Raw genomic sequence first — 12,415 nt, forward strand, 5'->3', positions numbered from 1 at the left:
GAGCCAAAAATGAACCAAAGAGAAGCAAAGTGATACCGTTTTGTACAATGTATTAGCTGGTCAAAAAGAGTGCTTTTAACCAAGTAGAAAAATAATAATCACAATGTGTCATGCATCTCAGCACCCAAACCTTTGTTCTTTTAACATCTCAACTCCTTTTTTTTGAGTAAGCTTCTTCTGGCTGAGAAGAGTACGAACAGCTAGCTGTACTTGAGGTGGGAAAGGAAAAAGGATTTCAACGGAAATCTGCTGCTATACTATAAACCACGGCTCAGCCAAGTCAGCTCTCTTCCCTGCTCTCCAACATTACTGCACAGTAGGTTTAGTTAGGTGATTTCAAAAAAAAAAAACAACTTCCCTGAAACAAGCTAAAGACAGCAATTATTAGTCACCATGCTTGGATGCAGCTTAGTCACCCCTGACATAAACAACCTCCTTGATCCTCTGCTTCCTTCCTGTTAAAGGTTAGTCTACAACAGCATTTCCCAAGCTGTTTCTGAGAACACGGGTATCAAAGATTTACAAAAAAAAAAACAGAAAACATGTATTATATCTAATTCTTTAAACACATTGGCTCATGTTAACATTCTAATGAAAGAAAAGTAATGTTATCTTCTTGCAACCCTGGAATTTCCAAATTTATTTTGTGACAGAGGTCTTTTTGTTATATAAAATATATACACATATATAAACCTTACTAAATTAGTGTTTGACAAAATATAACTTGGGGAAAAAACAAATCTAAAAGAACTCCAAAATCCTTCTGAAGTCACATTCAATTATTTTTTTAATTAATAATATTAATCTGGTAGACTTACTTTGGGTTAATATGAGAAATAATTGTTGTGCAGAAGACTTTCTCTTTTTTTAATTTATTTTTTAGTTGGAGGAAAATTACTTTACAATGTTGTGCTGGCTTCTGCCATACGACTAATCAGCCATCATTATACATATATCCACTCCCTCTTAAGCCTCCCTCCTCTCCTCCCACAGAAGACTAAGTAAACACACTTATTGAAATAACACTCATCTCTGGAAAATGGGAAGCTGTGAGCATAAGTAAAGGCAGAGTTAAGGATTCCTGAAATGCTACAGGAATGCTATGTCAAGAAAAAAAGATTCACTGATTCCTTTCAATGGCTCACATATTCTGCTAGAGACCTCCTACAGAGAAATAAGATACATGGTCATTATCATTAATGTTCTTGTCCATTTAAGTGCTAGAAGCAAAATGATTAACATAATATAGGACATGCAAAGATGAGTGCTCTAAGACAGACATTCACACAGTAAGGTGCAGAGGAGCCCCATGCAACTTTCTTAAGTAGAAGACAAATTACTGAACTGTTGGATCCCTTTGGGTACTTTTATGGTTTATACAATTTTATATCAGGGTTACTTCTCCCTTAAAGTTTTCACCACTATCCTAATAGTAGTGGGATTCAAAATGAGAAAATCTTGGGTATAAAGACAATCTAAGGGAGATGTGAAAATGTGACTGTCAAATGACTATCAGAAGAGTTAAAAAAAGGAAATCCATTCCATTAGATTGCTAAACTTTTTTGTTACCTAGCAATTACTGTATTAACATCTAACTCAGTAGGAAATGCAAATCAGGTATAATCCCAAAAGGGTTACTCTGCAAGACCAGAAGAACAGACAGTACCAAATTCATGGCCATAAAAACACCAATATAACTAGGATAAAAGGAGAGACTAGTTTTATCAACCAGAGGCCTCCCACTCACTCTCCGTCTGGCTATATATGTGTAAACTTATTTTTAAAGTGCCATAACATAGGGAAAAAAATTACGTAGTTTAAATTATTACTACCTGAGATATTTTCTAGATATTACCAATTTACATAGATATATTTTTAGACCATGAATTTCTAATCACATTAAGAATGCTATGAAAAAGTACCATGGCTCACATTAGATTAATTTTTAATGTAAAGTGGTTATTATGTTTATCCCTGAATAGTTCACATTATAAATGGCTCCAAATTGTTGGATTAGTGCCACAGATTTCTTGTTACATGGTTGGCCAAGATACTATTTATTTAAGAAAAAAAATAGGCTTTCCCTAAAATAGTTTCACATTCACACATATTTGTACCTAGGTTCAAAGGCATGTATGTAAATCAATATTCACATATACACAAAGTAGTTAAGAGCTTTATTTAAGAATAAATTCAGATCAGTTCAGTCATATCCAACTCTTTGTGACCCCATGGACTGCAGCACGCCAGGCTTCCCTGTCCATCACCAATTCCTGGAGCTTACTCAAACTCATGTCCATCGAGTCGGTGATGTCACCCAATCATCTCATCTTCTGTCATCCCCTTCTCCTCCCGCCTTCAATCATTCCCAGCATCAGGGTCTTTCTAATGAGTTGGTTCTTCACATCAGGTGGCCAAAGTATTGGAGCTTCAGCTTCAGCATCAGTCCTTCCAATGAATATTCAGGACTGATTTCCTTTAGGATGGACTGGTTGGATCTCCTTGCAGTCCAAGGGACTCTCAAGAGTCTTCTCCAACACCATGGTTCAAAAGCATCAATTCTTTGGCACTCAGCTTTCATTATAGTCCAACTCTCACATCCATACATGACTAATGGAAAAACCACAGCTTTGACTTGACAGACATTTGTTGGAAAAGTAATGTCTCTGTTTTTTAATATGCTGTCTTAATATGCTGTCTAGGTTAGTCATATCTTTTCTTCCAAGGAACAAGCATCTTTTAATTTCATGGCTGCAGTCACCATCTGTAGTGATTTTGGAGCCCCAAAAATAAAGTCTCTCTGTTTCTATTGTTTCCCCATCTATTTGCCATGAAGTACTAAGACCAGATACTATAATCTTAGTTTTCTGAATGTTGAGTTTAAGTCAACTTTTTCACTCTCCCCTTTCACTTTCATCAAGAGGCTCTTATTTCTTCTTCGCTTTCTGCCATAAGGGTGGTGTCATCTGAGTATATGACGTTATTGATATTTCTCCTGGCAATCTTGATTCCAGCTTGTGCTTCATCCAGCCCAGCATTTTGCATGATGTACTCTGCATATAAGTTAAATGAGCAGGGTGACAATATACAGCCTTGACGTACTCCTTTCCCAATTTAGAACCAATCTGTTGTTCCATGTCCAGTTCTAACTGCATATAGATTTCTCAGGAGGCCGGTCAGGTGGTCTGATATTCCCATCTCTTTCAGAATTTTCCAGAGTTCGTTGTGATACACAGAGTCAAAAGGCTTTGGCATAGTCAATAAAGCAAAAGTAGATGTTTTTCTGGAACTGTCTTTAGCTATTTAAGAGTTTTAAGTTATTTATTTTTTTAGTTATTTAAGAATAACTAAATTAAATCAACTAAAAACACATTTCTTGGCTTGATTAAACAATATTGACAAATGCTAAACCTGTGACCAAAGAGAAAGATCCCAATAAAATTTGTCCACCCATATTAACCACAAACTCATGTGATTATGAGGTAAGTACTCCCATAAACTCAGTCCAGTATTGCCAAAGGCTACATGTGCCTTCAATAGGGCGCCACGAAAGAAACGCTGCTACTACTACGATATTCAAGACACCATGTAAGAGTTTAAAAAAAAAAAGGAAGACAGGAAGGAGGGAAAGAGGAAAAAGAGGGAAGGAAGGGAAGAAGCCACATGGTGGTAAGAGTACAGATCTTTTTAAACTCTTCTACATCTGTCTCCCCAATGGAAATGCTACCTGCCTACATTTGTGCTCTGTTAAAAAACACAATAAAATTATACCACAAAGTTAGACATGCTAATTCACCCACAGAAAGTCATATAACTCTACTTCTCATGAACAATGTTGTTCAGAAAAAAAGTATCTATCCCAAGAGGAAAGAATCTTGAATTCTACATCGGGTTGTTCTGGATGATTGTAAGCTACAAAAGAGAGTTAACTCCAAAAATCTGTAAAAAGAGATCTGGATGAAAATCCAGAGAGGAGTTTTCCACAGCCCTGCTGCTGGATAAGAACTTATTAGTTAAGCAGACTCTACAAGGAAGCAGAAGAGCACAAAAAGAGGGAAAATATAACAAAAAGAAAAAAAAAAAGAATCCAGAAAGTTGACGAGTAACAGGCAACGCAAAGTTGGCCAGAAAAATTAGCGCTGTTGTTTCAGTCTCCACTATGAGGCGCCTTGGACTAAATTATACAAATAAGTATCATCATACATCCTTCAACATCAAACTTAATGCAAATTTTATTTAATATTAAAACAGTCTAGTCAGCTGGAAATCACATTTTTCTACAATTAAAGAACTTCTTGACAGGACAGCCATATTCTAAACTAAGGCATCAGTGAAACTCAAAAATGTCTGGAAAAAAAAAAAAGTCTTGAGTTTTTAAAGGCTAGTCTCATTAAACCTCCACAACTAGATTCCTCATCTCATCTCTCCATTGCACTGGACAAGGGGAAACATTTCAGTAGGTCAAACAGTAGTGGAGGTAATAGGAGGCCTGTAAAGGCAAGAAAACCCCTAAAGACTCCTCAAATCATACCATACTGGAATACACTTAACTCTGCTTATTTCACCCCCACCTATTAATTCAGCACATATCTCTCTATTAGAGAAATCAGAGTTGTTACAAAGGGAGAATGGTGGGGCAAACACCTGGCGAGAAAGCAAAGAGGAAAGAACAACTATTAACTTAATATGTAGCAGAGACCTTAAATACATGATTTTAAACTTCAAAGCAGCCCTTTAGGGTAATGTAGTTATCATACCTTCTTCAGTTTGGAACCTGAGGGTCTACATGGCTAAATGAGATGATGAAAGTCTCAGCTAAAAGTTAAACAGACAAGATTCAAACTCCATAGTTTACATGTTCTATGTTGTGTCACAGTATACCCAAGTCAGAGGCAGTCAGAACTGCAGAGACATTTCTCTGGCATCTTACTATAGTTCAGAACTGCAGAGACATTTCCCTGGCATCTTACTATAGCCGGGGACCAGTCATTCATATACTTCTTTAAGACTTAATTTCTTCATCTGAGAAATGCAGTTATTCACAACACTGCATACTTTATATAGTATAACAATGAGATTATTTATTGTGATTGCTATTTAGATTCCACAGGCATCTGTTTTCCCTAATACTGCTTTCCCCTGAACGGAAAGAAAAAATATTACAGGACACCAGGAGCATTTATAAGAAGCCAACTTCATTACTCTGTGATTTTTAAAATAGAAGCTTTCCTGTCTATAAAACATAATCACTTCTTTCAGCTTCCAGACTCATCTCCAAGGAAGTCTTGACTATAGAGAAGCAACACATCCTGCAGTAAGAAAGAGCTCCTGTGTTGACAACAGAAAGATGAAAAGGAATCCCTCTTTCTTACTTACAATTCTGATCATCACATAATCATGGTTTGTTTCTTAAAGAAATATCTAAATACACTCACACCAGGTGTCTCACACTCGCCTGGCATTGAACAAGGAGTTCCAGAGGAACAGAGTGGCTCAGTAGGAGAAAGAGAAGATGCAGGCTGGTTCACTGATAACCCTGAAATATCTGTTTAATAGGGTGCTTGTATGTGCCAGTGTGCCCAGGAGAGTACACAAAATATCATATGGTCATACTACTATGAAAAATGATAAATCATTTTTTTCTTTATTATAAGTTAAGACAAGGGCCAAGAATAGGAGAATAGGTATTAAAAAACCAGATACAGAGTCAACACAATGAAAAAGGAATTGTTTGTAAGAAATGCTGAAAACATAACGCAAAAGCAATGATCAGTGAGTACAAATTCAAGTCTTTTCACAAACCATATACTACTGCTAATTTTAGTCATTTTCAGCTTAAAAACAATACAATTTAAAATATATATACAGAATTAAATGGATCACTGTTTTGTGGCAGGGTATCATAGGAAAGTGAACCCACTAAGAAAAGAGAGGGAGAGCAAAGACCAGTCCAGGACTCCTGTTCAGGCTACATTCAAGGTTTGCTCTCCCTAAAGTTGTGGGAATAACCCATAGACAGATATCTTGTATGGAGCTGAATTACCTCTTAAAAATTCATTTATATCAAGAACTTCAGAACATGACCTTATTTAAAAATAGGGTCTTTCAGACAGAATTATTTAAGAGAAGATCATCCTCTATTAGGGTGGGCCCTCAATCCAATGACTGGTGTCCTTACAAGAAGATGAAAGGACAAAAAGATACAGGGAAGAAAGCCATGTGACAACAAAGGTAAAGACTGCTATGATGCAACCACAAGGCAAGGAATGCAGACTGCCAAGAGCCACCAGAAGCTAAGAGGAGGCAAAGAAGGGATCTCTGCTAGTAGGTAGCATTGCCCTGCCAACACCTTAATTTCAATGTGCAACCTTCGGAACTGTGAGAGAGTCAAGTTTTATTGTTTTACGCCACCATGTTTGCAGTGATTTGTTACGGCAGCCCTGCAGAAGTGAATCCACACTTTTTGTCAAAGTAACCATTATCATCTTTTAAGATTTTACCACTTAAACAATGACCAAAGGACAATAAACGGTGGGCCATGGACAGGGCAACACTTGGACTATGCACCCCCAAAAAGGGAAAGCTCTCCTGCCCACCCAGCAACCCTACACTAAGCCTGTGAATACAGAGAGTCAGAGCTGAGCAGCCCTCCTCCACGGGGTGGAGGGGTATTAAACAAGTTGTACCTCATCCTTCTTCTCCTGAATGCGTCGTCTCTCTGCCTCAATAGCCAGCTTCTCCTGAATCTCCTGAGCAATTTCACAATCTTGCTGTTCACTAAAAAAAACAAAGGAAAAAACAACATGAATGGAAAACACAAGGAATGATTTTTCGAACCACAACACAACTTACTGAATACTCACTATGAGCCAGGGCATATTTTTATCTCACTTAATTCTTACAATAATGATGCAAAGAGGTCAATACCGTCACATCCTATAGCTAGAAAAACTTGAGGCCCAGAGTAGTAGAATCACTTCCCTAAGGTCACAGAGAAAATAAGTGGTAGGATCAGAATGTGATCCCCGGATACTATAATGGAAAGCTCCAGGCCTTTTCTGTATGATCATATCCCAGGTTTAATTCCTGGGTCAGGAAGATCCCCTAGAGAAAGAAATGGCAACCCATTTCAGTATTCCTGCCTGGAGAACTCTATGGACAAAGGAGCCTAGAAGACTACAGTCTGTGGGCTTGCCAAGAGTCAGACATGACTTAGCGACTAAACCACCACCACAGTCCCTCAAGATTCTGCAAAGGAGATGTACACTATGAGAATAAGATCCGCAAATATCCAAGTATGCACAAAGTACACATAAACAAAGTAAGAGTGAATTCACTAAAATGTCAGTAATACTGTGGTCACTTAGAGGTGGTGGTATGACTTCAAAACAATTTTTATAAATTTTTAATTAAGTACATTGTTTCCAGTTTCAATAAAACTTTAAAAATGGGGAGGTGGATGTATATTCCACAGCTTCAGGTGCCAGGAGAAACCTCTGTGGCTGATGTCAGTTTTCTTAACACTCAGGCCACTAAGGCAACCAAAGGTTGTAATACTGCTGCTACCATAGTTTTGTTTTGTATTGGCATTCGTGCATTCAAAAAAGACTCACACAACATGTGCTGTCATCCAGGCACCATGCTCAACACTGAGGACACAAAACTAAATAAATCTCCGTCCTGTGCTCAGAACCCCACAATATACTTTGGTGGGAGAAACCAGACACATCATTTTGTGGTGAGAAACACGTCCTTTCAAACAGCACAAATGAATAGCAGTTTCATCAAGAAATGGGGTTTGGATATCACAAAGATGGTCTTTTGGTTTCAGGAACAGTCAGATTAGACTAAGTTGCGTTGGTTGTGTCCAACTCTTTGCAACCCTATGAAATGTAGCCCACCAGGCTCCTCTGTCCATGGGATTCTACAGGCAAGAATACTGGACTGGGTAGCCATGACCTCCTCCAGGGGATCTTCCTGAACCCAGGAAAAGTTAACAGGCAGCTTTTAACTCTATTATAGAGTGTGATACTGCTGGGGAGCCACTGTTTACATGGCCCTTACAACCTTTAGTTGTTATCTAAAGAGATATACATATGCTTAGAGCTTATTATGTAAAAGATGCTGGAACAAAACTACAGTTGTGGCTTGTACAAGCAGTTCACTTGCTAAACCGGTATTCCCTTTGATTCTTGCCCTGCCAGGTGAACTTAAGAGTATCAACGAATCTAGTCTTGGTTGTATACTCCCTGTTTGAAAGCAGCCTTTTGTACCTGAAAAGTGTTGGGGGTGGGGGTGGCGGTAATATCCTAACTTCTCTGGAGGAACAGAAATCCCCACATTCTATTCTAACAAAAGTGAGGGGATGAACACTATCCTTGTTTGTATAAGGAAATGGTCCTTTTCAACATGTTTGGAAATAGACAGCTGGAGATGAAAGTAGACGGGTGCACATACAGGGATGTGTATGTACACGCAGAACATGCACATCGGACAGGAAAGGGGGAAGGGAACACGTGAGAGAGAGCGCAGGCCGGAAGTGGAAATGGCAAGCTTTTTTAGTCACTAGCAGGAAAATTACTGGACAAGATACCTGGAGACCTGACTTCCGGTCCTGCCACTATTAACCAGTGAATCATGCCCTTTCATGTCGTCTCATTAGCTACAAAAGTTTTGGGATTTAATGACTTCATGTTACAGATATAATATTATAGGATTCTGAACCATTCAAACCACAGAATTGAAAATAAAAATCTACTCATTTATTATTTCTATATCCTCTTTTCATTCACTCACTTTTTTGACCTTACCAAAAAGTATTTAATCTAGTTTTAAAAATACAGAATTCTTCATGAATTTGCATGTCACCTTGGCAGTGCTCAGAGTTTTTTCCCTGAGTCCCTTAAAAACAATGGCTATGTTTTATTCATATGTGTGTTCTCTGGTGCCTTTCATGGTTGAAAGGGTTATTTAGCAAGAGCCAATAAGAATGTTTATGAACAAAATAAGAAAACTGAATAAAACAATGAATAAAGTCCTCTCTGCAAATAACAGAAGAGAAAAACCCTTCCTTAAAGATGGCAAAAGTAATAGGCTCTCTCATTTATTTAAATAAGACAAACAAAGTAAATAGAAGGGTCCCTTCACTTCTTCCTTTACTCCTTCCTCCTCAAAACGATTTTGGAGTTAAGTCTACCACTACAGATTGAAGTATAGGAACCTCTCTCTAAGAAGAGATGTATTCTGTGAGCTTTCAAAACATTAAAAAAGAAGTTTAAAAAGTCTTTATGATGGAAGAGACCTTAGACACGATCTCTCTATTTAGGAGGAGATGGAGAAATAATTTTGGTCAGACACTGAAGTTATGAAGAGAATGGAGGGTACAATTCAGAACTTTCCAGAAGATTCTGCCTCTATGTAAAGAGCAAGGGGTTCTCGATTTCCCTGGCAGTCTAGTGGTTAGAACTTGGCACTTTTACTGCTATAGCTTGGGTTTGATCCCTCAAGGAACTAAGATCCCACAAGTCAAGTGGCATGCCCCTCCCCCCAAAAGGTAAGGGGTTCAAGGAAAATAAGAGCAACAAACATTACTAGGAAATAGTAAAGGAACCCAGTAGACTTCAGAAAGTTCTGTGACATCCAGTATTTTGCTAGTTCCCCCCAAAACCACAGGAGGCAGAGGAGACAGAGATCATTTCCCCAGTGTACAGTTAAGGAAAAGTGAGACACAGAGCTGGACCAACTGGCTCAAAGCCATCAGTGAAAAGTGTTAAGTCCTACCAGAAACTGCATGCCCCAAAACCTAGAAAGGAATTCCAACAACAAAGATAATTTTTTTTAATCAAAAAAAACTATGGGATCGTCACTGTAGGATTTATAATCTAATAGTGAAAGGAATCAAAGGGACAGACCGAAAGTCCTCTTCCCTGAAAACCCGTCCTGGCACAATGCTCTCCCACTCCCCAAGTCCTCACAGGTCTTTATAGCGCTTCTGCAGCTGAGCCTGGGCTTTCAGATCTTCCTCTTGAAGCTGCTTAGCCACCTGCAGATCATGCTGGACCAAACGGTTCCGTTGAACATTCGATGCCAAGTGATGCTCAACTGGACAGGAAGATTGGAGAGAGGAATTACAATGCTTTGGCTTATCCGTAACAAACTTTTAAGAATAAACTTAAGAGTCTTTCAATTAAAAAGAACTTCACAGCCATCATTGCCACGTATACTCTCAGTAATGCTGCATATTATGCAGCATAGGAGTTGGCATTCTCATCTTTTCATTAAAGAAAAAGAGAATCAGAAAGGTTAAGTCACGTGTATTTGGTCAGCAGTGGCAATGCCTAAACGTCTACTCAAACCATCTAAAGCCAGGGCCGGTGCTCCTCCTGCTCCACAAGTTGCCACTTCATTTGAAAACTACATTTTTCAACACTTGATTTTTATACTGACACACAAATTAAAAGTTCACATATATGTACTTTTGTATAACACATAACTTAGATTTACTTTTCATAATTACATACATAAATATTCAGAAAACCCTACAATCTAGATACCAATAGGTATGTTTACCAATTGGTATCTTTACCAATCTAGGTAAAGGTATTTGGACCCCTATTCTTATGCCAGCCTTCTACATACTCCTGATCCCCATATAACCACTGTATCCCTCCTACAGCATTAAAGCAAAGGAAATGGCTCAAGTCCCTCTCTTCCTCCAATACACCCAACGGTCTTCTCATCCCCAGCAGCTGTCTCCCTTCAAAACACCGAGAAGTGCATTCTTCACCGAGGTGTCACCTGCCTAGACAGATCCCTTGGGATGATGGGTGGTGTACCCTGATGACTCTGTCTTCTCCCCGCCTTACCCTAAGAAATCTGCCTCAAGGCTACCACTAAAAAAGAAAACTGGAGGAGCTTGCAGGGGGCTATTACTCACTCTCTTGTTCCTGCAGGCTGTGAGCCAAGGAGTGGTCCTCCAGGACAGCAAAATCTCGGCACACTGCAGAGCACGAGGGAGAAGGGCAGACAGGAAAGCTCATTAGTAGTACTTCAACATAATAAAAAAGAGGCTTTGTTCAGGACTTCAAAGAATCCATTCTAATACTTCAGGATGATCAACTTTATAACTGGCGATGTACAAAAGAATAATTAGTTGGTAAAAAGTCTTCATTCACACAAATCCAGATGGTATCTGCTCAATGCCAAGTACAGGTGTACAACAAAGTAACAAAATAACGGTGAGACCCTGGCCTAAGGATGAGGTCCAGAAATTCTAATCCATGTCTATAAAAGGAGGGCAAGTGCTGCTGTGACAGTAGAAGAGTTAAGAATGTTTTACATATTGCAGCGGAGAAAATCTGAGTTTTTCCATGGTCAGAAGGATCAAAGGAAATCTGGCCTATGCCTCAGTGATCCCAGGTGACACAGTGATAAAGAACCTGTCTGCCAATGCAGGAAATGCAAAAGAGAAGGGTTTGATCCCTGGATCAGGAAGATCCCTTGGAGCAGGAAATGGCCACCCACTCCAGTACTCTTGCCTGGGAAATCCCCTGGACAGAGAAGCCTGGCGGGCTACATACAATCCATGGGATCACAAACAGTCAGACATGACAGAACAACTGAATGTGAGCACATACACACACACACACACACACACACACACGACAGAACAACTGAACGTGAGCACAGACACACACACACACACACACACACAGAGCTTATGCCTCACAGAACTGAATGTGAGCGCATACACACACACACACACACACACACACGACAGAACAACTGAATGTGAGCGCAGACACACACACACACACACACACAGAGCTTATGCCTCAGCCATCTCCGCGCGTGCACACACACACACACAGCTTATGCCTCAGCCATCTGCGGTTCAGCAGATCCTCTCCCAGAGACTTGAGTGCGTGCGCGCGCGCACACACACACGCACACGCACACACACACAGCTTATGCCGCAGATCCTCTCCCAGAGACTTGAGCGCGCACACACACACACATACACACACACACACACACACACACATACACACAGCTTATGCCACAGATCCTCTCCCAGAGACTTACCTTTATCCTGATCCTCTCAGGGAAAAACACACCTTTATTAGCCCCTCAGGCAAGGGCATATCTCAACTTAAAATGCAGTCACATTCAGTGGGTCTACACTCTCACCCATGAGTTAGAACTGGTTCTCTAGGTTTCTCTAAATGTAGAGCTACCTAAAAAGAATCCGCAAACCAAAAGACAGTAGGAACCTTGGAACTAAGCATCTGCCACTATCTGCCTCCACCTGGACAGCCACGCAGAGTATTTCCTGGACTATTTTTTTAGACACCAATAGGAAGAGATGGTCTTAAAGGTTCATTCCACCCAAACTGTAATTTAAACTGTTTCTTAA

The 12,415-nt window shown here is 39.5% G+C and overlaps 1 protein-coding gene across 1 annotated transcript in view; it reads right to left on the bottom strand.

Annotated features, from left to right (window-relative positions):
• CCDC50 (coiled-coil domain containing 50) overlaps window positions 1-12,415 on the bottom strand; it is a 77,008-nt gene that overhangs the window by 31,592 nt on the left and 33,001 nt on the right. The window contains exons 2-4 of the mRNA XM_052645200.1: window positions 10,937-10,999; window positions 9,975-10,101; window positions 6,687-6,777 (exon numbers count right to left, since the gene is read on the bottom strand). Coding sequence (XP_052501160.1) covers window positions 6,687-6,777; window positions 9,975-10,101; window positions 10,937-10,999 — 281 coding nt within the window. The remainder of the gene's footprint in view (window positions 1-6,686; window positions 6,778-9,974; window positions 10,102-10,936; window positions 11,000-12,415) is intronic.

This window comes from Budorcas taxicolor, chromosome 1 (genome assembly GCF_023091745.1).
Source record: "Budorcas taxicolor isolate Tak-1 chromosome 1, Takin1.1, whole genome shotgun sequence".
Taxonomy (NCBI): Eukaryota; Metazoa; Chordata; class Mammalia; order Artiodactyla; family Bovidae; genus Budorcas; species Budorcas taxicolor.